Source organism: Sinocyclocheilus rhinocerous, unplaced genomic scaffold (assembly GCF_001515625.1).
Source record: "Sinocyclocheilus rhinocerous isolate Xijiao unplaced genomic scaffold, SAMN03320098_v1.1 scaffold1870, whole genome shotgun sequence".
NCBI lineage: Eukaryota > Metazoa > Chordata > Actinopteri > Cypriniformes > Cyprinidae > Sinocyclocheilus > Sinocyclocheilus rhinocerous.
This window is the reverse complement of record NW_015664009.1, coordinates 361032-387842: the sequence shown is the minus strand read 5'-3', so window position 1 is coordinate 387842 and position 26811 is coordinate 361032. Positions and strand designations below refer to the sequence as shown.

Here is a 26811-nt window from a genome sequence, read left to right as displayed (position 1 = left end):
GTGGCATTTTCGCGTGTCAGCACTTAATGCGCATATCCTATATGAAAAGCATTTTAGGGGGCCCTTGGCTTTTGGGGGCCCAAGGCGGTCGCCTACCTTTGCCTAATTGGTAAGTCCGTCCCTGTGCGCGGTGTAGAAGCGGCTGTCTGTGTGCGTGCGTGCGCTTCAGATGTGTGCGCAGAAAACTTCTCACACAGCGCTCCACTGTTCCGCAAACAGTCCCGAACGTATTTTAGGCTCACCTTAGACTCCTTATATCGAGTCCTGATACGCGAGTTTGAACGAGAATGCACGCGTTGGCGGTAATGCATAGACGGACATTATGTGAAAATGTGGACAGTGCCAAAATAAAGGTGCCTATTTATACTACATATATCGATATTTTACGTGTGGCATTGATGCATCGTATCGTCAGACATCATATCGATGAATCGTTACACCCCTAATATATATGTAAAAACAAGCTCAAAGCAAGTTACAACTCCTCCGAGAGAAAAGAATAAAATACAATAATAGAATAAAATTAAATAATAAAAATAATACATAAATAAAATGGTAAAAACATGTAAAACATTAAAAAACTTCAAAGCACATTGAAAATAAAATGGTACCAAACTAAGCATTTTGTGTCTTACATTTAAAAGCAAAGGGTTCTGAATTGTCCTGGCAAAAAAAAAAAAAACAGACAAAAGCCTGTCTATGGGAAGAGAGCCAGGTTTCCAGTCCCACACTGTCACCTAATTGACATCTAATTGGAGTGGCTAGAGGTGACAATTTTTACAACAAAAGGTCTGGCACACTTCACATTTTGTCTCCTATATGGTCGTATGCACATGTTAAAGTGTGCCTTTTGAAATAAGTGAAGAAAGCAGACCAGGAGAGGTGGAACCAGCAAACAAGACAGTTTTCCCGTGCAAACACCTTAGCCCAGCACATGCCGCAGTTTAAAGAGAGCTCGAAAGGTGTGTGGTTTATAGAGCACAGCGGCAATAAGGTGACACCTGTGATCACACCCGGCGTGCTGTGAGAAGTGTGTCTGCGCAGTGGACACTAAACCAAAGAGATCTGAAAATGATCTAAATCCCACGGTTAGGAGACCTGGCAAACCCAACTTTTCCAATATGACTAAAAGGTTCCTACAATTGTATTTATAGAAGCTCACATTCCTGAAGAAATATGTGAGAAATTGCTTTAATATTTAAAAAAAACATTATTTTTGATACAATTTGATCTTTCAACTAATCTACTTTGCAGCAACCAAACTAGCTATGGGAACAAATAGTACCACTGTTTATGGTATAACTTCCTTCAAAATAAAATCCCCTGGGTTTGATATATTGTGTAATGAAATGGCATTCATACATTTCTAGATTTGGTGTCTGGGGTCACTGTAACTGAATGCAGAAGACTGATTTTAAAGATCACATTAGTCTCAACCAGATATGGCATAAAATTATAGTCCTTTTGTGACAATGAACATTAATCATACTTTTAGTTCTCCAAAGAGAGTCATTTTTTCATTTGCTTATATTAAACAAGCATTTGAATTTATTTTATTTACCTGATATCTGTTAATTCATTCAGCCAAGCATGCATTTGAATTTCTCAGGAGTGTATATTTGCCAACCATTTTATTAGCTACTTTGAGTAGTGTTAACTACAAACAGTTAAGTGCTTTAAATGCTAGTTAAAATTAGGACAGTAAACAAAACAGGTTGATATTTTGGTCTTTTTGTTTAAACTAATAACACCAAAGCATTCCAGTTTGACTTCCTCTTTGGTAACTTCATTATAATGCATCAGGTATCATGAGCTAACAATGAATACAGCTTTTATAGCATTATTTAACATTAACCTAGATTAACACATGTTAATCTGCAAAACTATAAAACATTAGTAGTTATAAATGAACAAACAACTGAACAATAGTATATAAACTGAAATTAACCTAGATTAATAAATGCTGTCAAAAAACAATTGATGTTCATTATTAGTTGAATTGGGTATTCATTAGGAATGTAACGGTATTATCAATATCTGTGAACGGAGATATTTAAGAAAAATAAAAGACATTTAAATCACCATTTTTGCTACCATTTTGCTGCACATTTGGCTCAGAATGCATTTTGAAATTCACACTGCATTTTGCTACAATTATCACGCGGTATCATGATGAAAATGCAATCTCAAGTGTCCTACCCCGAAGTCTAAATGCATTTAGGGAAAATGGCATTTAAAGGGGTGGTTGATTGCGATTTTACTTTTTTAACATTAGTTAGTGTGTAATGTTGCTGTTACAAACATAAACAATATCTGCAAAGTTACGAAGCTGAAAGTTCAATGCAAACGGAGATATCGTCTTTTAAAATTCTGGCGGTTTAATGCCTACAAAAACGGCTGGTAGGGACTACAACGAGTTACTTCCCGGGACATGTTAAACATATCCAATCAATTTGGGTAATATAATTTCATTTTAATTTTGCAACTTATAAAGCATTTAAATATGTTTTTAATTTACATATTAAAACTAGTGTAGGAAATGGCAAATGTAAATTATATAATTGAATTTTCATTTTCATTTTGCACTAAATGTTGCACATATGTATGGGAAAATGTAAATTTAAATAAAGAAATACATTGCTATTTTACACATTGCATGGTCATTTTGCATATTACATTTCAAAATGAACTTTGCTACCCATATGCTTCCATATATTTTCGTGGCAGATGATTACAGCATTTCACTAGACTTGTGAGACTCGTTTTTGCAAGACTGTTTTCACTGAAGCTGGAGTTTCTCTTCAAAATAAAAGCTTAAAAGTGCAGTTTGAATTGCTGACAGCTAGCGGTTTAACTATGTTACTGCAGTCCAAATTCAAAATATCTAAATTTAGAAATTAGGAAAGAAGTATTGTAATTTCCCTACTGTAGTGTAAAGCAAAAATAATATACCTATGAAATTCATTTTCATTTATTTTACAGTGCAATTGTTTTACAATATATGGCTATTACTGTCATAGGAATAACAATAATATAAAATTGTTGTTATTATTATTATATTCTAATTTATTTGGCTTCCTAAAACACCAGTGTGAATGTAATTTAGACTGAGACAGTATACCACAAATAAAAAGAGGGTTGAGTTCCCTTTAAAGTTCAGATGCAAGTCAATTCACTGACTTTTTTCTGACTTAAGTTTTCTTAGTTAAGAACATGGGTTGAAGCTCTTCATTTTGAACTCTCAAAGTGCATTAGATAGAATAATTTAACTTTAAAAGTACAAAATTTTCATTTTTTCCAAGTTTTCATTTGTCTTTTTTTTTTTTAAATATTGCAATAATATTGTATTGTGGACTTCATATCGAGATATTATCGCATCGTGAGATTTTGATATCGTTACATCCAGTATTCATGACAACCAATGCATTAACTAATGTTAATTGAATCCTATCTAAAGTTTTACCAAATAATCTCGACACTAAATTTAGGCTACTGTAATGTTGCTCATAATTTGTTTATCCAAAGTCCATTTTGTGTAAATCATAACTTGTTTTTAGAGCTAACAGATCTTTTTGGCAGAAAGAATTAAGAAACTGAGGCGTATGTAAAACATAGTAATACACCCCAATTTGGGATCATAATTTTTTTTTAACAAAATTAATACTTTTATTAAACAAGGATGCCTTAATATTTGAACATTCTTCAAAAGTGACAGTAAAGACATTTATAATGTCTCAAAAGATTTATATTTTAAATAAATCAGGTTCTTTTGAACATTCTATTAACCAAAGATTCCTGAAAACTGTATTATGGTTTCTACAAAAATATTAAGCAGCACAACTATTTTCTTGATTAATGGCTTCTGAAAATTCAGCTGTACCATCACAGGAATAAAATACATATTTAAAATATATATAAAAAATAGAAAACAGTTGTTTAAATTGTAATAATATTTCTAGGGGTGTCCCCGAGTAAGGATTTACATAGTCGAATCAGAATTGTCAAATCTTGCCGATAGTCGAATCATATGTTTGGGGGCGGGGGCAAAATACATTACCAAGAGTCAAGTAGTCAGACATTTGACAGTTATAAATACTGACGTTAACACACAGGGAACATGTGTAACGGATGCCTCACAGATACAAACGGGTAAATAATGTTTTATGTTTTGATTAATTACGTATCAGAGCTGATGAAACTGGAGATTTGCACTAAATAAAACAAAATAATCCACATTAGATGAAATCAACAGATGCAAGCAGTATTCGATGAAGCCTGTGTGCATGTTTACTCTAACTGATTTTCACAGAAGAAATTAACAAATATCCTGCTAATTTTTCCGACTTTGAAGCATAGCCTACAGCCACATAAAACTCCATGCGATTGCCTAATAGTTTTATCCAGGCCTGGTTCCAGAATTAAATACTGCGGGTGCTTCAGAAAGTGTGCTCTAGCCTCAATTCACATACATTTCCATGTATATTTTTGTCCTGTCCATTGCTCTTTCGAGTTTGAATCCTGCATAAATATGCGGATATCATTTTTGAAACGTTGCAGCATGTAGGTGGCCAAAAAATAAAAGTTCTATACAAATTCTTAATGGATTAAAGGCTATAGCGTAGAAAGCACACAAACAGCACTGCCTTTATAATCACTAAAAAGTTGTCCCTTGTCTATATCGAGATCTCATTAAGTTTTTTTTTACAATGAGAGGATTTGCAAGCTTGCACTGGACAAAATTAAACCTTTTGATTCTCCCCAGAGCGCAAACACAAGTATGCATTAGATAGTTTGCCAGATCAATTTCGCCAGTATGATAGTGAATAGATAATATCACGAGCTTTTACATGGGTACTCAGCCATTCCCAAGCACCCACGGGATCAGCACCTATGTTCACAGCATGCAAAAGTCAAATTAGAACCGGCTGAAATGTTTTGAAATCACTTGTAACCTATCTGATCGAAAAATAAATGCAGACTTTCACTCTGCCTGTGTCAGTTTGAGTCTTGTTAAAGATTTAAATCCTTGCCGCCAAGATGCTCCTCTGTCAGTCACGGATTATGGAAAGCGAAACTTAAATCTGTCACAGGGTGGTTGGATATATTCATGCACGTAAAATAAAATTATTAAAAGCTTCTTTCTTTTTAGATTCTTATTTACAGCATTTTCATAATAGGCTGTATATTAACTTATTGGCAGAAAACCAGTAGTTCTGTGTGAAATCAGATATTGAGCAACCCCATACAGCCAAAATGGCATGATCATAACACCTCTGCGAATATTCGACTGTGAGATTGAGTGTCGAATCAGGCTCCTCCAATCGAAGCATCGAATCTTTGACTATTCGGGGTCACCCCTAAATATTTCACAACATTGCTGTTTTACTGTATTTTTGATAAAATAAATGAGCATAAAAGACCTTCCGACCCCAAACTTTTGAATGGTAGTGTATATAAATGTACAGCTGTTTCTGCTATAATGGTTTTTTCTTGTTCTCCCTTCTTGTAATTTACAGGAAGATAAAAAAAATGTGTTAAACTGATCATTAAAGCCAGTCCCTGAGACAAAGAAAAATGTACAGTACAGGAACAGGATAAAGGTCTCATGCTCACAATAAGATCACAAGAGCTGAGAACAGTAAAACTCAACCAATATAATGGATGAGGTGCGCGATCAGGCACCAACGGCCCTCTGAACTCCCGTGAGATCACACTGACCTGTGAAGTGTGCCCTTACAAGTGAGCTCTAACATAAAGCAGGTAACAAAACAGGACGTCAAAGGTGGAGGTGTGCTCTTTAAAGTGACCACCTTCCTGAATTCACACCTATGGTACATGCCTCCAGACTAGGTGTGTTTGGCATCTACTTGTGAAGTGTGCCTCTTTAAAGGTGGGTGGCTTCCAGAAAGATTACAAGACCTTGCTAATTTGATCTTTTATAAGACAAACAAGCTTAAATGCTCATTTACGCCTTTAACACCTTAAACAGATACAAGTTTGGAATAGAAAGTCAGTAAATAATGACAGAATGTTCAATTTTGGATGAAGTTGTTGCGATAAATCACAATATACAATAATAATTCACTATAACATTGAGAATTTGAAATGAAAAAAAAATAAAAAATCGGTTCTTGTCACAACATCATGGTCAAGCTACACTTATAGTAGTACAGGTCTCTCGCATAGGCAAGAGAGGTATAAAATGCAACAACAATCAAAGCACATTTCACTCCGGTCTCCTGTGAGACTGCCTTTGTAAAGCGAGTCGTTTGAAGTGGGCCACCTCGAGAGGTGCTAGAAGTCTGCTCTCTGAAGAAAGGAAATTCACAGCACTTTGAGAAGTGTGCCATACAGAGTGAAAATCTTCACACCGATACCTGATTGAACTGTCTGCCAGGCAAAAGCAATTGTAGTATCAATAGAAAGAGACTGGTGGGGGAGTGCAGGTGAGAAAGTGTGCCATGGGAAATAGTGTGGCTTAGAGCTTGTTAAAATTACCATATAAGAAAAAATGGAGGGAAAAGATGGACAGCTGGTAAGTGTTTTAACATTAACTATCACCATTAAGATACTTTTAAACTGCTAAGTAAATCTATTCAGCTAATGTTGTATTAACTTTTTTTCTCTTCCTTGAGAAGGTGGTGAAATTCTTAGCTCATTAGAATATGTATAAAAGATGTATGGGTGATTTCAAAACATACGGTGAACTACTGCTTAACGATTCCTTGGCAAAAATAACTATTAAGTCTTAAAACCTGACTTTGTGAAAGTTCATGCTTACCTTATTTCCTTGTTCATCCACAGAATTGCTACCTACAGACCAGAAACATTAATAATTTGAGTCATGATTTTAAACGGAGTTTAAGCAAAAAAAAAAAAAAAATATATATATATATATATGTAATGATATAAAATAATAATTTGAACTTGCATGCAAAAACATGTTAAATGATTAGTAAGCAGTAAAAACACAAATAAAATAAATGATAGTAAATATGCAGGTTAAATAAATATTTACCTTTAACACAACTTAATCCTCCAATACAAAAATAAAATATTTAATAAAATAAAATATTTTTAAAATAAAATAAATCACCAGAGTAGCACATATATGATGTTTTTTTTTACACAAAATACAGTAACCAGTGACATCCAAAAATTCTCATGATAATTCAGAACAATCCAAAGAATAATCCAACAATGCCAGTTAAAAATGTTATAAATGTTATGAGAAATGTTATGAACATGCCAGTCAAAAAAGTTTAAAATAATCCGATTTTAAACGGAGTTTAAAAAAAAAAAAAAAAAAAATATATATATATATATATGTAATGATATAAAATAATAATTTGAACTTGCATGCAAAAACATGTTAAATGATTAGTAAGCAGTAAAAACACAAATAAAATAAATGATAGTAAATATGCAGGTTAAATAAATATTTACCTTTAACACAACTTAATCCTCCAATACAAAAATAAAATATTTAATAAAATAAAATATTTTTAAAATAAAATAAATCACCAGAGTAGCACATATATGATGTTTTTTTTTACACAAAATACAGTAACCAGTGACATCCAAAAATTCTCATGATAATTCAGAACAATCCAAAGAATAATCCAACAATGCCAGTTAAAAATGTTATAAATGTTATGAGAAATGTTATGAACATGCCAGTCAAAAAAGTTTAAAATAATCCAACAATGTTCGAAGAATATCTTCAAACGTATAATTTTCCAATCCATTGGTGCCCACCCTTAGCGTAAGAAAGCAACAGGCAAACTCACCGAATATGTACACGATGCCGACTGTGCTTCCAAGTCCCATAATTCCTGCTAACCGAAGGACCACCTTCTTAGCATATGCGGTGTTCTCTTTTTGTTTCTTGTCCTCACCCTGTTCATTTTTCTTGTCATCCGAGTCATCACCCTCTGGAGGAAGCTGGCCCTGTGAACGATGTGTTAAAAGCATCCTGCTTTACATTTGCCTGTTATCCTCCTGAACATTAACTGACAAAACTTTAAGCCAATTTTTCAACAAGAATCCCAAATCTTACGTTACACAGCAGCCAGTTTGAATACTAATTTCTGTGACTAATTTCTATTCTAATATGCACCAATTCCATTATTTTGAATGTTCTGAGGAGCTGTCACTCAGTGAGACCCATTGTCCTTTGACAGACATTCAGCCTTCAGCCCTTATCTGCATTCAACAGTCAAAAGAGGGCTCCAGACCTTGCATGATACAGCTCCAATGTGAAAGTCATAAAAAATAAATGTAAACAACACTCAATTGTAATGTTACATTTTTTGCATTATTAACAAACTTTTTAACCCTATAAAGCAGGCATCATATTTGAAACATGAATTTCGAAGGCTTCTAAATTATCATCATGGCAACCATAAAAGCCTGATGTGATGTATCAAATATGATGCAAAACATAAAACACATATACTTCTTAGATTTTTTTTTTTTTTTTAATATTTCGTATAAAGAGTAAATAAACTGTCCCATTTAAAAGTAATAGATTTTTCTGACTATTATTTCATATGGCAGGTTTACAGAAACTCATATGACTAGAATTTGTAATCCAGCTCTGTCCTTTGCAATCATTTATGCTACATATTTAAGAATAAATGTTATAACATGCACTGATTTCTACTGATTATGTGAAAATGTAATCAATGTTACTGCTCTGTCATACAGAACTCAGACTGCATGTCTGACTTCATTCAAACCACCACCTGTCAACCTTTACTAACCAGACCTAACCATTTGACAAGTTGGGGTCATTTATTCATCAATACACTCAACGCCTAAGTACTAACATGTAAGAATGTACATATTTTTTTCCATAACGCAATAACTGGCTGTCTAATACCCTGTCATGCAGGAATGTCAGGCGGTCATAGCGCTCACCTGGCTTTTCTGCTGCTGCTGAAGCCTCTCCTGCAGTATTGCCTGGGCCAGTCCTCCTGTGGCACTGCTACTAGATGTGTCAGAGGAGAGAGTCCTGACAACATCCAGCACCGCGGGGGCTGTGGAGCCTCTGGCCCCCTGCCTCAGTCTGAGGAGGCCCCGGCTCGCCCGGACACACATGGGATACACAGACAGCGCCGACATCTTGAATATGATGCAGCTAGTGCACTGAGCGCGAGTGGAAAGGACAAACGAGTTTGATTGGTTGCGTCTGTTGTGATTGGCAGGCAGAGAGAGCCAATCGGACCCAGGATCTGCAACGCGAAGGCTGGTCTTGGAATATCGTCACGTCCACCGTCAAAAGCTGTTAAAAGTTCCCAATATTTTTTACTACAAATATCTGAATTAAATGCAATGCTTGTCTAATAATAATAGCAGATACTGTATAATGGCTAACAGATATAATAATGATACAAAGATGGCATCCTATGGAGATATACATAATATATATCGACAAATCTAGAACATTCACTGTGATATGGGTATACATTTCAAAATAAAAGTACTTCATACTTGTGAAATTTAATTACTATTTTGAAATGCCAAGCCTGTGTTGTAGGAATACATGAATGAAAAAAAAAACATTATTGAATATTTATTATATATATTGAATAAAATATAATATTGAACAAAACATGAAGAAGGTATGTACAACATTTTAAACAAACAAACAAATAAAAATAAGCAAAAATAGAAAGTACAAATATCAAGTAACAATGTTGGATAATGTTTTTAGTTAAAGTTATTACATGTGAAAAAGCCTGTTATAGATCCTTAATAAACATGATTTCAGGACATGGAATGGATAAAAAGGTAAGCTAGTTAACTGAAGCTCGGTTTAACGTCGTATTGTTTGTTAATGTTATTTATTAAAGATATTTTACAAAGTAAAGCATTTTAAAAGGGTTTGCTAGGTTGACGATCCCTGCACTAGCCAATGGGTGGCAGTAGATCCTTATCACGATTTAACCTGTTGCTGTTCTTTCAAAGAAGAAGAACAATCAACACCGTTCTGTTATCAGTGAAGGTAGAAGTTAAAAGTAGTTTTTACTTTTGTATATCTTCAAATAGAGCTATTTGTTTTCTTCTTATCAAATATGGTTGAAATAAAACTGTCGAACTGATCAAGTCTTCGTGTTCAGTTAAACGCCCACGAGTTACTGAAGAACAGTGGGTGAGTTTTCTAGCTTGGGAAAGTTTCTTCATGGCGACAAACTTACCTTAACTTATAACTATTTTGAAATAAACTAGTTATAGCTTAGCATTAAACTTAACCACAGTCCAGAAATGTTTTGTCATTGGGCTTTTTGCGTCCTAACCAGACACGTTTGCGTTGCCTGTTTGTAAACACAAGTACAGACGTTTCTAGTTTAGTAGCAATGCAACAACAGAAAAAGTTAATGTATTAATAGTCAAGATATACACAATATAAATTCAATATTTGTCACTTTAGATTGACTGACACTTTCAGTCTTTATAGTACAAGGTCATATCTGCTGTTATCATTGGTAGTCATTGCATGGTTTTACCATATTGGAAAGCTTTCACACTTAATGTAAATGTGTTTGTTAATTGTCCACACACACACACACACACACACACACACACACACGATTTAACCTGTTGCTGTTCTTTCAAAGAAGAAGAACAATCAACACCGTTCTGTTATCAGTGAAGGTAGAAGTTAAAAGTAGTTTTTACTTTTGTATATCTTCAAATAGAGCTATTTGTTTTCTTCTTATCAAATATGGTTGAAATAAAACTGTCGAACTGATCAAGTCTTCGTGTTCAGTTAAACGCCCACGAGTTACTGAAGAACAGTGGGTGAGTTTTCTAGCTTGGGAAAGTTTCTTCATGGCGACAAACTTACCTTAACTTATAACTATTTTGAAATAAACTAGTTATAGCTTAGCATTAAACTTAACCACAGTCCAGAAATGTTTTGTCATTGGGCTTTTTGCGTCCTAACCAGACACGTTTGCGTTGCCTGTTTGTAAACACAAGTACAGACGTTTCTAGTTTAGTAGCAATGCAACAACAGAAAAAGTTAATGTATTAATAGTCAAGATATACACAATATAAATTCAATATTTGTCACTTTAGATTGACTGACACTTTCAGTCTTTATAGTACAAGGTCATATCTGCTGTTATCATTGGTAGTCATTGCATGGTTTTACCATATTGGAAAGCTTTCACACTTAATGTAAATGTGTTTGTTAATTGTCCACACACACACACACACACACACACACACATATATATATATATATATATATATATATATAAATATAAGATCTATAAATGATTTCAATAAATGCTGTATGCATGTTGTTTTATGTGATGTGTAGCATGTAGGTTTTGCATCACTAGCAGCCTGCCCAGCAGCATTCACCACGGCGGGGGAAATCAGACCTATCGTGTGCAGGGTGGTTATCTACCTACAGCGGGACATGTCAGGAGAGAGCTGCCTGCACCAGCTTCAACCGCAAACCGGGCCCATTGTGTCAGTCTCTTCAGTGGCCTGCCCCAAGACTAACACCTGCACTTACCGCGGTGTCACTGGCAACAAGTACGTGCAGCTCAATGTTGGCGGAAATCTTTACTATTCCACACTGAAAGTGCTCACCCGACAGGACACACTCCTGAGATCCATGTTCAGCGGCAAGATGGAGGTGCTCACTGATAAGGAAGGTGAGTTATTTAGACAGTGCCGAGATATGATGTAACCACTTTAGCCTTGGTTTGCAGTGCTGATGTTGTTATGTGAATTCTGCTTTTTTTTAAAGGTTGGATTCTAATAGATCGCTGTGGGAAACGCTTTGGTTCGATTCTCAGCTATCTCCGTGATGGATTTGTGACCTTGCCCAAGAGCAGACAGGGTATCATGGAGCTCCTAGCAGAAGCCAAGTATTATCAGATCCAGGGATTGATAGACTTGTGCCAGAGAACCCTGCAGGTTGGTGGAGACTTTCCTGATTATTCTTGTTTTTGTGTGATTTTCATGAAAATATTCAGGTTATATTTCATTCCAAAATTAAAAGAATTAAATTAGATATTTAAAATTGTGCCATTTTAAAGCAAGCATGTATCTCCTACACATTTTATTGTTGTAATGCAAATAAGATTCTATCATTCTTGTTACTGTAATGTGGAAAAAAAAAAAATATTATTTACATTTTTAAATACTTTACATCTGGGTAGAATTTGTTTTACTGCTTCTAATATATGATCATTTTAATTAAGACTAATCATTGTGTACTGTATAGCAGTAAAATAATACGTGTAGGCCTATTGTAGTAATGATAATCCTGTTTGAAAATAATGGGAATATTAAAGGTTAGGGTGCATTATGGTAATGGCAACTGGGGCAAAGTCTTGTAATATCATATAATAATATACAATTTTGGGTATGTCAAAAGTTTTTTATGTATTTGTCTCTTACTCTCAGAAAGGCTGAATTAATTTGAGCAAAAAAAAATTTTTTTGTGGAAATTGTAAGGCGTTTATTTTTTTGATTTTTTTGACAAATCGAAAGCTTAAAAACTGCATTGATTTGAAATAGAAATCTTTTGTAACATTATTAAAGTTTTTACTGTCACTTTTGAAAAAATTAATAAACATGACGCACAAGTTTGCTTAATAAATGTATTAACTTCTTTGAGAAAACATCTTACTGACTGCAGCCTTTGAAATTTAGTGTATGTAAAAGAATAATGCAAACTTTTTAAATGGTCCTGAATGCAAACTTCATTTTTTTATGTCTAAACAACGGCTCTGTGTAGTTAATGCTGCTCAATGTGAAAGCACGCACGTGATGGAGATTTACCCCTGATTACAGAACCGGCTTTCTGACAAGATGCGCGTTAAATATCGCATGCGATTTATCGTGCAGCCCTAATAATAATAATAATAATAATAATAATAATAATTTTGGGGTGAAATATGACCCAGATATTTCTTGTCAGGATTGTGAGATCGGTCCACTTATTTATTTATTTGTTTGTTTGTTGGTAGGATAATGAAGAAAAGGCTTTGTGTGTTATCCCAGTCATAACATCTCCTAAAGAGGAAGAGAGGCTGATACAAGGCTGCGTAAGGGTGAGACTTTCATGGAGTGCTGTTTGTGTCCCTGTTTTTTGGGGTTTGTTTTATGTTCACATATAAAGCAAGATAATCTGCAACTCTGAATGTCTTTTGCCATTATTATTGTTCCACTTATAGCCTGTTGTAAAACTGCTTTACAACCGAGGTAACAACAAATATTCCTATACCAGGTAATTACCAGTGCTTTAACATTCAACATGATTTTCCTTTTTGAGAAATTCAGTTGGCTTCTAGTGTTCTTATTGTCTTTTTGTTTGGTGTTTATCTTCCTCAAAAGCAACTCGGATGACAACCTACTCAAGAACATCGAGTTGTTTGAGAAGCTGTCTCTGAGTTACAGCAGTCGTGTGCTCTTCATTAAAGATGTCATCGGAGACGAGATCTGCTGCTGGTCCTTTTACGGACAGAGCCGTAAGCTAGCAGAAGTCTGCTGCACATCCATCGTTTATGCTACTGAGAAGAAGCAGACAAAGGTAAGTCTCGTTTGAAAAGGTATTTCTATAGACACTGTTTGAACGTGTCAAAGAAGAACTCTGGTAATGCGCTCAGGTTGAGTTTCCAGAAGCACGGATCTACGAGGAGACGCTAAATGCCCTGCTTTATGAGACTCTCCCAGTCCCAGATAACTCCCTGTTGGAGGCCACTCGCAGACGGAACAATTGTTGCTCACACAGTGAAGAGGAGGAAGCCGTGGAGCTGAGGGAGCGTGTGCGGCGCATCCACATTAAAAGATACAGCACTTATGATGACAGACCACTTGGACATTAGCCTAACTGTGAATTGAGGCTTCCAAGACATTTTATATATATATCCTTCCAACTAGTGCCTCTGTTTTCACATTGTCTGTGGAGAACACTAAACTACCAGCGCCGTTTAACCACTTTGTAGTTCGCTGTCTGAACAGATTGCTGCTTTGTCTTTTTTTTTAGGTGGCTTGACAATCAAAGTTTTGGATGAAATGAGGCTTGAACATTAATGTGAACATAACACAAAAAGTTGATCATGAATTAGCATCAGTTCCTATATTTTAATTTATTTACCTCATTATTTTGTTGTTTTTAGGAAAACACTATGTTTTTAAACAGTAGTTTCTAGCCTAATCATATAATGTTTCGATAACATCTTGCCAAGATGAATTTGCCAAGTACGTCACTCTGTTTCTGCTAACCGTACAGGATCATATACTCCGTTACAATCCTGCCTTTTGCCTACATTAATCATCAAGTACTGTGATTTGATGAAAAAATAAATCATGTATATGGGCTTGGGGTGTTGCATTTAGAAAAATCAGGTTGTGGTGTTTGATTTTTGTCTAGTAAGATGAAAAGAAATGTGTTTTTAATACTTAATGAATGAATGACTGTGACCTAAAAGTTTCCTGCTCTAGTTATTTAACACTCACAATATTTTCTTAAACTTAAAGGGTAGTTCACCCAAAAATGAAAAATCTTTTAAACAATAATTCAGGTTTATTTGCCCATACATTTAAAGTTGGTATGGTCCAAAACAACATTGGACCCCTTTGACTGTCAATGTATGAACAAAACAAAAAAAAGAAGACATTTTAAAAATTTTCATCTTTTGTGTGTTTTTTATTTGAATTAAATGTATTTTATTTGTATCTAGTAACTTTAACAGTAGATATTATAAGAATAGTTCATCCAAAAATGAAAACATTTATCGCCTTCAGGCCATTCAAGATGTAGATGAGTTTGTTTCTTCATGGGAACTGATTTGGAGAAATTTATATCACTTGCTTACCAATGGATCCTCTGTAGTGAATGGGTGCCGTCAGAATGAGAGTCCAAACAGCTGCTAAAAACATTACAATAATTCACAAGTAATCCACACCACTCCAGTCCATCAATTAATGTTTTGTGAAGTGAAAAGATGCTTGTTTAAATATTCCATTTATTTCTATTTTAAGTTTGTAAATCCATCAAGACATTTTTACCTAAAATATGAGTGTTTTATCATAATATTGCTTCCTCCAGTGAAAAAGTCGTCTCAGCTGAATCGGGGGAAATTTGTGCAGATCAAAAACAGTTCTAAACAAAGATGTCAGTGGATTTCTGATGTAAGAAGCGTTGTTATGCATTATTGATGCGGTTAAAATGCATTAATGATGGAATTGTTTCTTACAAACGAACAGCTTTTTATTTCACAAGACGTTACTTGATGCACAGGAGTCCTATGGAATACTTGTGGATTATTGTGATGTTTTTAGCAGCTGTTTGGACTCTCATTCTGACGGCACCCATTCACTGCAGAGGATCCGTTGGTGAGCAAGTGATGTAATGCTAAATTTCTCTGAATCTCTGAATAAAGAAACAAACTAATCTATATCTACATAAATATTAGGCAAATTTTCATTTTGGGGTTGAATCATTTATAAATAAATTGTACCACAAACCCCTTAAACAGCTTTGAAATGTTTAATATCAACTCAGTAGTTTAAATTTGTGCTAGTTATTTGGATTATGGATGTGAGACTATAACCATCACGCATCACGTATCTTTTCATCCAGTAGTTCATATGAACATCATGTCTTGTTGAACGCCTAATGACAATGCCTGATTAGTTGAACCACCACAGGCGCCTCCATCTGAGCTGTCAAATGTGGAGGGGAGCTAAAAATAAATCGGCGCGTGAAGAGATTTATCCCATTGATCAACAGTGGCAAGGGGGCGGGGTCAGCGGTGATTGCGTCATAAAGGAACCGAAGATGGCTTCACGATGCGCTACGGCAGTGCTTAGATGCGACAAGGCTCAGCTGTCGGTACACACTTTTATATGAAAAGGAAGGAAGGGTAAAGCAAATTAGAAATACTGGGACTAAAGGCAGGCGAGCCGTTCAGATTTATGTCTCCAGCCAGTTTATGCTGCACTTGGGTTGTTTAACAGTCAGGGACAATGGGTTCGACTACAGATGAAGAATTTAAAGAGAAATTACTATGGAACGTCAAAAGAGAAGTGAGTGCAATTAATTTATTTCTTGTCTTAGTTTTGATTCAATGCTAAAACATGCGTGCACGATCAGCTCGCATGCATGCTTTGCATCTTGATTTAGTGCATGCATATAAGTTTCGGATGCGCTGATGCTTAACGTACAGACAATGATGAATTAATGTATAACGAGTTGCATTTACGAGTGCTCAGGTAGGCTATTATATTTCTTAGAGGTTTACATTCAAACACTTTCACCTGTAGCGCTGGAGAGGTCGGCTATTTCCTTCTTCATCCGCCTGTAACTTAATGTAGCTATGGGAGACGATTTAATCAATGGTTTCTGCGGTGATCAATAGATTCTGCCTTCTGCAAATGGCTAAATACAGTCTAAAAGCGAGTACGTTTTTAGTGTCGAATATGCTCCTAGCCTGTTGCAATGTAAACAAAAACGAGTTGACATCGAATTTCCATTGACAGACACTTGAGGGGCTGAGCGCTCAGAGCACGCTAGGTTTATTTATAACACGACTGTAAGAGAAAGCGCGCTACTTTATTATTTGACTAGATTAGAAGAGATCGTTGCATTGATTGCTCTGCATGTTACCTGTTTTGATCTGGGCTTATTTTCTTTTTATCACACGCAGAGAAACTTTCTCATGTGGAAATGGAATGCCACACTAACCTATTTTTGAGCGGTTACACGTTAATTTCAATGATCAAATAAGTTTAATGTGAGGGGGTTATCATACAGTCAAAATCATATCTGCATTATATAAGACCAGTATGGCCATTGTTGGTTCACACACTATAGGTTGAACTGGCTTCAAACTCATTAATAAAAACAGTTTAATATGACTAAGTTAAGTCAAGTGTACATGAAGTGTAATGAAATATTTTTGCTGTTGCACTTACTACATTGTTGCTTAAAAAATAAATAAAAACATGACATTAATTTAAAATTATTAATTTACTTCTAAATGTGCGTATAAAGCTTCCTCTAAGAATAATAGTCCAATAAAGTGTAGAAAACAATTCAAAAACATGTTAACTTCTGGACAGCGCAGCAGAAATATCTAGTTTAGTTAATATACAAATATATTAGCCCACTCAGTGTTGTGATCGACCAATCAGATTCAAGTATTCAAGATAGGCTTGTAATGGAAAACAGATTCACCCAAGGTATTATTTTAATCTAAAAAGGAGTAAAACCATACATTAAAAATTCCGTACTAACCATTTTATGCCAAATCAAAATAAGTAGTCAGAGATAAATATGAATGAGCTGTTCTTGAGCGTATTTTGTAATAATTATTTGATAAGACGTCACATTCACAGAGTTTCAAATGTATTCACTCCAGGAACTGTACAGTGGGAGAAGCTGTTACATTCTTTTATATCAGTGTAATTAATTCTTATCTTTTCCCCCACAGTGCAGGGAACGCTAGTTTTAAATCCGGCCCTCATGAATAATAGAAATCTTGAATGAATTGCTGCAAAGAATAGATGTCCTAAATTGGTACCAGCATGTCTCATGTGTCAGAACAGACTGTGTCCACATAGCTGATTCAGCCTCTTGAACTTAATGCACAGTCCTGGCAGACATCATGTCTCATGATAGTTAAGGGCATGTTTAATATCATGGATGTGATAATTAAATTCTTAAGGTATCTGGCCTCAGGTGGCTCAGTGGCCTGGGTTAATAAAGAAATCAATTTTTAACATCATCTCATTCATCAAGTTTTAAAGAACTTTTGTGCGTCATATTCATTCAAATAACCTATTTTTACCTCTAAAATGAGTCACTTCCTCCACAGAGATGTCCTGGACTCTTTAGTTAACGTAGAGTCACATTGATTTCCATTGATTAATAGTGCTTCTCCTGCAGGTCATTCCACATTTATTTGTCTATGGGAACCAGAAGTACATGTTTATGACATTATGATATTATAAAATGAAATACATATCTCTATATATTCATATCTCTACAAAAGACCTCACTTTTTTGGTTTTCAGCTATTTTAAGCATCATATGTATAGTGAGGAAATACAGTATCTGAATGAATATTTACAATGCATACAGGTTATAACAGTCCTGCAATACACACAGGATTAGATTTTTATTCCTCCATTGACTTTCTTTTGTAACATCCCAGGTCTCTGTCACTTTAAGCTGCAGTCAGCCGCCTTCTGGTTGCCTAGGAACTGAAAGCATCAGCAGCTACCTAAGAAGTTAAATTGCATCAGTGGACGATTAATACAGCTGCATGAAGCAGGGATCGTCACAAATGGCTCCCACAAGAGCGAAACAACTTAGTTTCATTTTCCTGTTCTCTGTTTTTTCCCCATCAATATTTATTGGCTGCATTGAGCAACATTACACCATTTTGCAATGATCTATTTAATATTTATGAAATATTTTTGTGTCTGCAGAACTGCATACCCCATTTTTTTTGGTCAGATTTTCTGTCAAGAGCTTAGATTTTGAACTGCATTCTTCTTCATAGGCTTTTTTTTTTATGGCTGTGCATGTGATTGAGTCTGTCTTTGTAGGTGTTCACTATATCCTTTTAAATTGGGCATAGGATGCCAGAGCTCTTTGTATTTTCAGACGTTAGATGGTGTATTAACTGAGCATATTGTGAAGATATCTCTCCACATGTTGTGCCCCTTTTTTCAGCTGTAAAAAACCTTGAGTGATGACTTCATTAATGCCATTGTTACCGCTGTCAGCTATGTCTCTATGTGAAGCATTTGCACTATTCGAAGCATCCAACCATTCTCGTGTCTTTCGAGACATGTTATGTAATGCAACAGGCTGCTGTAGTGAACAGGTTTTAAAACTATTTTAACTACTACTATTTTTCATTTCATCCCAAGGACAACAGCAAATATTTAATATCAGCCTTTAAAAAAATAGCTTGCCCAAAATGACAATTTACTCACCTTCACCTTCCAAGATGTAGATACGTTTGTTTCTTCATAAGAGCAGATTTGGAGAAATTTAGCATTACATTACTTGCTCACCAATGGATCATCTGCAGTGAATGGGTGCCGTCAGAATGAGAGCCCAAACAGCTGATTAAAACATCACAGTAATCCACACCACTCCAGTCCAGTCCATCAATTAATGTTTTGTGAAAATCTGCATGTTTGTAAGAAACAAATAGATCATTAGACATTTTAACTTTAAACTTTAAAACTTCTGGCCAAAATATGAATCCATAATAATGCTTCCTCCAGTGAAAAAGTCTGTCCTCTCATATCAAAATTCACTGACATATTCGTTTAGAACTGTTTTGGACTGTTTTCCCTTTCCACAAACAGTGCTTGATCAGTGCATATTTCTCTCCTGATTCAGACAAGATTATTTCTTTATTTTTATTGGAGAAAACAATATTAGATAGATTACTCTTATTTTAGCAAGAAGCAGTGGTTTGAAGTTAAAAACATCTTGATGGATTTGCTCATTACAAGCACAGTTTTTCACTTCGCAAGACATTAATTGATGAACTGGAGTCGTGTGGATTATTGTGATGTTTTTATAAGATGTTTGGGCTCTCATTTTGACGGCACCCATTCACTGCAGAGGATCAGTCGGTGAGCTACATTTCTCTAAATCTTTTTTGGATAAAAAATCATACTTATCTACATCTTGGATGGCCTAAGGGTGAGTAAATTTTCAGTGAATTTTCATTTTTGGGTTTTAAACTATTTCTTTAAATTGTCCTGCTTTTGCTGACTGTTGGCCTTGTGGCAAATCTCATACCATATAATCAGCAGATGCCCATAATTTGCTCCTCCTCATTGGTACAATTACCCTTCTGCTGTTCTTCAAATTACATAAACAGTATAAAGCCGCCTGCAAGGATTGTGATGAATTAGTCTGGGATTTGCTGTAGTACTGACAGTTGGAAGAGAAAAATGTGACAAAGACTCATTCTACACAGTTCCTTGCACTCCCAGGGAAACTTATCAATTGAATGATGCTAATTAAAGCATTTGTGGTTACGCTGTTATGATTAATTAGTTGCTTTTGTGCACCTGATTCCAAGAATTTTGACTTGCCATAATGCCGTTATTTTTTGCCAGTCTTTGCCGCTCCTAATTACGTGTCTTTCCATGTCTAGGTGAAGCAGATTATGGAGGAGGCAGTGACCAAGAAGTTTGTACATGAAGACAGCAGCCACATTATTGCACTTTGCAGTGAGTAGTTGAAATTCGTTAACAAATTCTCATGCTGTAGTAAAAGTGAGTTTAGAGCTATTGTGGAGTTAAATTGTAGCTTCGCAATTTCCAAATGATTTTTGTGAATTCATTTTGCAAGTTAAAGTATTAAAAAATTAAAACATCTAATTATTAATATACACATATATATATATATATATATATTACATTTTATAAAAAAAATAAAATAATAATTACTCTATTAAAGTATATAGAATTAAATAAATATAAAAATATATAAATTTAAACTTATATTGTATATATACCCTTTAAACTTAAAAATGTATTTCTTTCTGAAAAATAGTAGCAACTGGTATTGCATATTCATATTGTGAATTTAAATGATTAACTAATAATTAATGTAGATAAATATACGATTTTGTAAAGAAAACCTAATAATAACTGCAAATTATGTTATGTAAAAATATATAGATATAAATAAAAGTAAAAATATATTTATTTCTGGCATGTAAAAATTGCTGCACAATTTCCCATCCGATATTACAAATTGAATTATTTAAAATGATTAAACTTAACTAATAATTAATATGCATGCATGTAACCTTTTTGTAAAGAGCCTAATAATCACTAAGAAATATATAAAATATATAGATCTAAATAGAATTATAAAAATATATTATTTCTGACCGCTAAAAATAGATGCACAGTTTCACAGTTTTACAAATTCGTATTGCAATTAAATTATTAATTAACTAATAATTATTATATATTAATATAACTTTTTGTACAAAGACAGCATGTGATGAAAAATATGTTTCTTTTGGACATATTAAATTATGTTACTAAAAATAGAATTTCTAGAAATAAAATGTGCATATATTAGCAGTAATATAATATATAGGCACTAGCACTAGTCTAAACCTGGACCAGCAGAAAAATAATTTTTGATGAGCCTTGACATATAAGAGCCCTCATCGGGAAAGACTTTAGAGGCGATGGCTGGGGCTCGGTGGCATGATGATAGTTCCGGAGCTCTGGATCACTGCCAACAACAAGGTTGATTTGTCCGGTGCGGATGACTGGGAGTGTGTGTGTGTGTGTGTGACTCACACTCTTTACTCCAGTGACACAGAGACAGACCGGAACATTAACCCAGGCTCAGCCTCATTACGTCAGTGACACACCAGTGCTGCGTGGCACCACAGATATTGCTTAGTCAAGTTTCCTCAATGTACAAGCATAAATGCAGTTGTTATATGAATGGAAAAAGTAATGTACTGCATTATTACACAGCTTTGTTAACATTTACAACCTCATTTTGCCTTCATACAGTAGGGAGTAGTGATTTGCCCACAGAAAGCACTTGATCTAAGTGTTTATGCAAATATGAATTCCGTTTATCATTTGTTGTGATTTTGTATTTCACACATAGCAGATATTCTTGCGCTGCCGCTGCTTGAGCCTGTTGATACTTACAGTTTGTGTCTCTTGTCATCCAATATGGCGTGCCAGCTTTTGCTTTGAGGCTCAGTTGTTGTGTTGTGTGAATTCCAAAACCCCAGAAGAGCTGTAAGATCTAAGCAGCAATGTACAAGAGATCAGGACCCGTCCCTGTAAATCAAAAATCAGTGTGCCCATGTTTGCCTGAGTGGCCTGAACTCTTTTTATAAGTATGCAGTGCTGCCATGTTTATACAGAATGCTAAATTTATCCAAACGCATGTTATTTTCACTGACTGCTCTCGTTTAGAAAGCTAAACTGGAACGGCTTCTGTGTATCAAGGTTAAAGGTCACATGATAACAAGCAGTGATGTCATCCCTCGGCTAGTCTGTGACTCATCTCTGTCCTTCCGTTAGCCGGTTAGCGCCGTTTAATTGTGGAACATCCGTTAATAAATTTGAATTATTACTTTTGTTACTCAGGCACTTTTTTATGGACACCGTAATGAGGATGAATCTTCATTCGGCACTCCTTTTCATTAGCTCTAAATGACAAGGAGTTGGAATATGAGATTTGCTGTGTAAATGCTATTGCAATAGCTATTGAACTCCATGACTACAGCAGATCTGCCCTTCTTAATGCAGTGTTTCCCCTGCCATTATTTTAGGGGGGCGGCCCGCCCCCCCAACGGCACCCCCCGCCCCCCTTGACGGTCAAGTTAATTTTATTTAATTATATCTTCTCTATAGCCAGATAACAACAGAAGTCATTTAAAGTTACCTTTCCTTGGAGGACTCCAGGTAAGCTCCAACTCCTGGACAGCCCTTGACAGAACCCTCATGAGCTCCTCCTGGAGGTCTGGGAGCCCCATGCTGTCCGGCTGATTGAACTCCGATCCCGCCCAATCCTCCCTCTCCGAGGCCGAGATGGATATCGAGTCATCCCCCTCCTCCTGGCTAAAGGATACAAACTCCGCGATGTTGGAAGGAGGGCGGAAGCAGTCCTCGGGGAGTGAGACCGGGGAACGGGGTGACCGTTGGGGTTGGTGGAGCGACAAGACGACGCTCCCGTCACCGGGAGGGCCCACCAGCGGCACGCTGGCGGCAGTGGGCCTCATCCCGAATAGGCCACGAGCCACATCGTAGCGGGTCCGGAGCACGTGGGCCGGAAGGTCCGCGCAATGCCCGCAGTTGGACTCGTCCAGCGCCGCCTCGGCGTGGGCCAGGCCCAGGCAGGCGACGCAGTAGTCGTGCTGATCCGGCGGCTCTATCGGTCCCGCGCAGATCTTGCAGATTGTTGCCATAGTGAATTCAACAGGTGAAGTAGAAGATTCTGACGTAATTGTCGTGTGCACCGCATTTTATACTGCCGCTCGAGCTCGTCAGTATTTGCATGCGATTTGCATACTTCGCGTCAATTGGCCAGTCTTTTGACTGGTAGTGTTTATGTATATATTAAAAAAAAATATACACTTCAACTATATTATTATTGTTGTTATATGTATATTATAATATTGTTATAAGTCTTCTGTGTTGGTTCGTTTTGTCTCTTGATCTTCATAGTCTTGGAAGGAGAATTTCAATCTATTTTGATGAATTAAAAAGGAGTTTAGGACTGTTATATGTCTTAGTGTGTAGTTTTTCCACATCCATCTTTTTGTTTCTTTTAGTCAGATTGGCAAAGGAAAAGACTGAAAGAAACTGTAATTTTAGTGCTTGCTTTAAAGTCGTTTCTCCCCTCACGCCGGTTATCACACTCTCTCACGCATCGCAGGCCTTTTGTATAATGATTTGGAGTGTTTTTGGGTGTCTGAGGGTAAGAACGCCTGAGTCGTGACCGTAAGCGGGGTGATGGTTTCAGTATAAATGCAGTGCAGCGCTGGTGTATGTGTGTGTGGGTGGCTGGGGAGGGCTGGTCTGGGAGCGCTGCCAGTCTGTCGTCACCACCGAAAAACAGTGCAGTTCCCCTGTTTTCCAGTCAGTCGCCGGGCACGGATTCCCCACGCAGTCATCCACCCCCTCACATTTATCCTGGAGCACGGACTCACCCACGTCACTCCAGCATATGACAATGCACTTCCCAGCTAAATGAAGTGTCAGGGGAATAAATCAAAAGGAATTGTGCCTGTGCATTGGGGGTTGGTTGAACGTGGTGCGTGTTATGGGGGCGGCAGAGTGCGTTTGAGCACCAACAAAAAGGCTTGGTTCCTACCTAGAAGGAGAAACTTTCCGTTAGCGTTCCTGTTCATTTCAATGGCAGTTGCTTGGCTGGACTGTGCCATGCTAACCAACCAAACCTTGCCCGGTTCTGACAATAATTTCTTTTGGCATATTTCTCACATTCGTTTAGTAAGAAAAAAGGGCATATGAAAACAAATACACTACGGTTCAAAAGTTTCCAAAATAATAGATGTAGTCTGTCATGAAGATGGCTTTTTAAATACTAAACCGTTTTTATGTGCAAAAAGAGAGGAGAGTTTTAAATCGAGCCTAATGGCAATGACATTTTATGCTGATATTTATTTCCTAAATTGGCAATTTTTCTGGCTTCTTTTCAGAAATGAGATGAGTCAAAGACTTAAAACCGGGTTTTCCAGAAAGCGTCTGTCAGATGCTTTGATCCCACTGGCGTCCTTTTCTGTGTGTTTGATATTGGTGTTGCTGTCGGATCATGTGCGTGTACCCTGCTGCCTTCCCATAATGCAGAGCACACACTGTACGGACATGCCCTCATGATGCCGAGCCATTAGGCACAGCAGAGCTGCATAATAGCCCCTGTCCTGATGCTGCCACTGCTAATGCCTGTTTGAGAATTACATGGGTGAGTGCACTCACAGACCTCTTTGTGTATTTAGTGTAAAATGAAAAAAACAAAATCACACTTCAAACATCTTATTCTTAATCAGGATAAAGCTTGCTTGTTCAGTGTACAAATCATCCAATGATTTTTAAGGGGGGTTCAGTTAGACTTTAAAACAAAAATGTCTATTTTTATATTTGTTAATGCATTTGGTATCATGCATTATGTTAATTTTGTTAATAGATTTTACATATACACTACCCTTCTGAAGTTTGGGGTTGGTAAGTTGTTGTTTTTTGTTTTTGAAAGAAGTCACTCTAAGGCTGAATTTATTTAATAAAACCGTAATATTGTGAAATACTGTTACAATTGAAACTCATTCATTTTCTAATAACATATTTTATATAATATATATTTTCTAATATATTTAAAAATGTTTATCAGTGTTAAAATATTTAATTATAATATTTTTGTGGAAACTGATGCAATGTTTTTTTTCCCAGCAAAATGTGACAAATAAAAAGCTCAAAATAGCAGTATTTATTTAAAATAGAAATCTTTTGTAACATCGTAAATGTCTTTACGGTCACTTTTGATCGATTTAATGTGTCCTTGCTGAATAAAAGTATTAATTTTGTTTAAAGAAAAAAAATACTGACCCCAAACTTTTTAATAGTAAGAGTTTTTTTTATTTTTTTATAGAGTTTTTAACTTTTTAATGGTAGAGTTCATTTTTAACCATTTAAGTTGTATAAATTAGCATTAATTAATGTATTATGAACAAACATGAATTAGCGATAATGAACAATAGATATACAATAAAATTGACGTAGACTAATAAATGCTATAAAATGTAATTCATGATGACATTTTACAGCATGTGATTATAAATGACATGACGTAAAATGCCAATATTAGGTGTCATGAATTAAAAATGAACAACCTTTTTTACAGCATTTATTATTATGTTTAATATATTAATTAATGCTAACAAATTGGACCTTATTGTAAAGCGTTACCAGAATTTCTATAGTAATTGTCTGGAGCGCAGTTTGTTTCAGTTAGTATAACCACTTTTGAGGTTATTGATATTCATATTCAAGCAAGTTCTGTATGTTTTCATCTCTATATAAAACGTACAAAGATACAAAACTATTACATCAACAATATCATTGTAACTTCCTACGTGACAATATAACTTCCATGATTCCTTTATTTACTCACTTCCAGCATAAAATGAGTATCCCACTGGTTTCCCAAGGGTAGTTTCCACATAGTGCTGGTGTTCATTTGTGTTCATTTCGCAAATATAACCATGAAAACTTAAAGACTTGAAGGCAGCATATGGCTAAATATGTGCTGATTTTGTCTCTCAAAAGATTTTTGGCCAGCATGTTCTAAAAGTTTTCATCCATATGAAAACTCATGCATATTCAGAGTTAACAAGCAGTGGGTTGTGTCGGGGGTCAGCTGGCTCCAGGCTCTGTAGCCCACTGGTTGATCAGTAGAAGGAAAAACACAGAACTTGTAAATCCTTCAGGCTGTTTCACACCAGAGGTGAGTGTGGGCAGGGTCAGGGGTCACCAGAAGAGGGTGAGAGCACAAATTGCTATTTACGAATTTAATATGAATTAAAAAGTATTTGAATTGATAGGGACTATATTACTTCTGTGCTGGAATTTGGTGCCATTCATGAATAATACAGAGATAATTAGTCAAATCCCCTTAGATGCTGGTTTTCTGCTGTTGTATGCATTAGCAAAATCGGTTTGCTAAAATCAATGCAACATCTACGGTGTTGTTGTTTTAAATTGATTAAAAGTTTATGCATTAAATTACATTAATTATTCATTAAAACCCTTAAAAACAGCATTCATTTGATCAATTCAAATCTGATTATTGCCTGTTATAATTACCCTTAAAGGGATAGTCCACCTAAAAATGAAAATTCATGTTGTTCCAAACCTGTGTGACTTTTTTTGTTTTTGTTTTTTCATGAAAAAAATATTTTCTGAAGAACCTCCCAAAGCCATCCAAGATGTAGATGAGTTTGTGTCTTCAGATTTGGAGAAATGTAGCATTACATCACTTGCTCACCAATGGATCCTCTGCAGTGAATGGGTGCCGTCAGAATGAGAGTCCAAATAGCTGATAAAAACGTCACAATAATCCACAAGTAATTTACATGACTTCAGTCCATCAGTTAATGTCTTGTGAAGTGAAAAGCTAAGTGTTTGTAAGCAACAAATCCAACATTAAGATGTTTTTAACTTCACTCCATTGCTCTATACATAATATACATCTTGGATTGCCTGAGGGTGAGTAAATTTTCAGCAAGAATTCTATTT

At 35.7% G+C, this 26811-nt stretch overlaps 3 protein-coding genes across 7 annotated transcripts in view; 2 read left to right on the top strand and 1 right to left on the bottom strand.

Moving 5' to 3' along the window:
- Window positions 1-9150, bottom strand: part of LOC107729126 (mitochondrial import inner membrane translocase subunit TIM50-like) — a 34993-nt gene extending 25843 nt beyond the window's left edge. The window contains exons 1-3 of the mRNA XM_016539510.1: window positions 8923-9150; window positions 7791-7950; window positions 6782-6813 (exon numbers count right to left, since the gene is read on the bottom strand). Of these exons, the coding sequence (XP_016394996.1) occupies window positions 6782-6813; window positions 7791-7950; window positions 8923-9126 (396 nt within the window). The 5' untranslated portion in view covers window positions 9127-9150. The remainder of the gene's footprint in view (window positions 1-6781; window positions 6814-7790; window positions 7951-8922) is intronic.
- A 788-nt stretch (window positions 9151-9938) lies between these two features.
- LOC107729096 (BTB/POZ domain-containing adapter for CUL3-mediated RhoA degradation protein 2-like) lies at window positions 9939-14616 on the top strand. Of its 3 annotated transcripts, none has more exons than XM_016539457.1 (7): window positions 9939-10156; window positions 11333-11675; window positions 11771-11940; window positions 12999-13082; window positions 13206-13258; window positions 13366-13561; window positions 13638-14616. In XM_016539457.1, exons 2-7 carry the CDS (start codon window positions 11435-11437, stop codon window positions 13854-13856), a joined length of 963 nt encoding a protein of 320 aa, XP_016394943.1. In that variant the 5' UTR covers window positions 9939-10156; window positions 11333-11434; the 3' UTR covers window positions 13857-14616. The 3 variants fall into 3 exon arrangements, with proteins under 3 accessions (XP_016394943.1, XP_016394942.1, XP_016394941.1); XM_016539456.1 differs by lacking the exon at window positions 9939-10156 and adding an exon at window positions 10610-10802; XM_016539455.1 differs by lacking the exon at window positions 9939-10156 and adding an exon at window positions 10610-10806.
- Window positions 14617-15808: 1192 nt separating this feature from the next.
- LOC107729122 (small G protein signaling modulator 2-like) overlaps window positions 15809-26811 on the top strand; it is a 57048-nt gene continuing 46045 nt past the window's right edge. For all 3 annotated transcript variants that reach the window (XM_016539506.1, XM_016539505.1, XM_016539504.1), the window contains exons 1-2: window positions 15809-16062; window positions 20166-20241. In XM_016539506.1, coding sequence (XP_016394992.1) covers window positions 16003-16062; window positions 20166-20241 — 136 coding nt within the window. In that variant the 5' untranslated portion in view covers window positions 15809-16002. The remainder of the gene's footprint in view (window positions 16063-20165; window positions 20242-26811) is intronic.

What these genes read in the sequence shown, in the direction of transcription:
- LOC107729096 (XM_016539457.1), top strand. Translation starts at nt 11,435, where the DNA reads ATGTCAGGAGAGAGCTGCCTGCACCAGCTTCAACCGCAAACCGGGCCC. An exon ending in GGTGCTCACTGATAAGGAAG is followed by an intron (nt 11,676 to 11,770) that starts GTGAGTTATTTA and finishes TTTTTTTTAAAG; the next exon opens with GTTGGATTCTAATAGATCGC. An exon ending in CTGAGAAGAAGCAGACAAAG is followed by an intron (nt 13,562 to 13,637) that starts GTAAGTCTCGTT and finishes TAATGCGCTCAG; the next exon opens with GTTGAGTTTCCAGAAGCACG.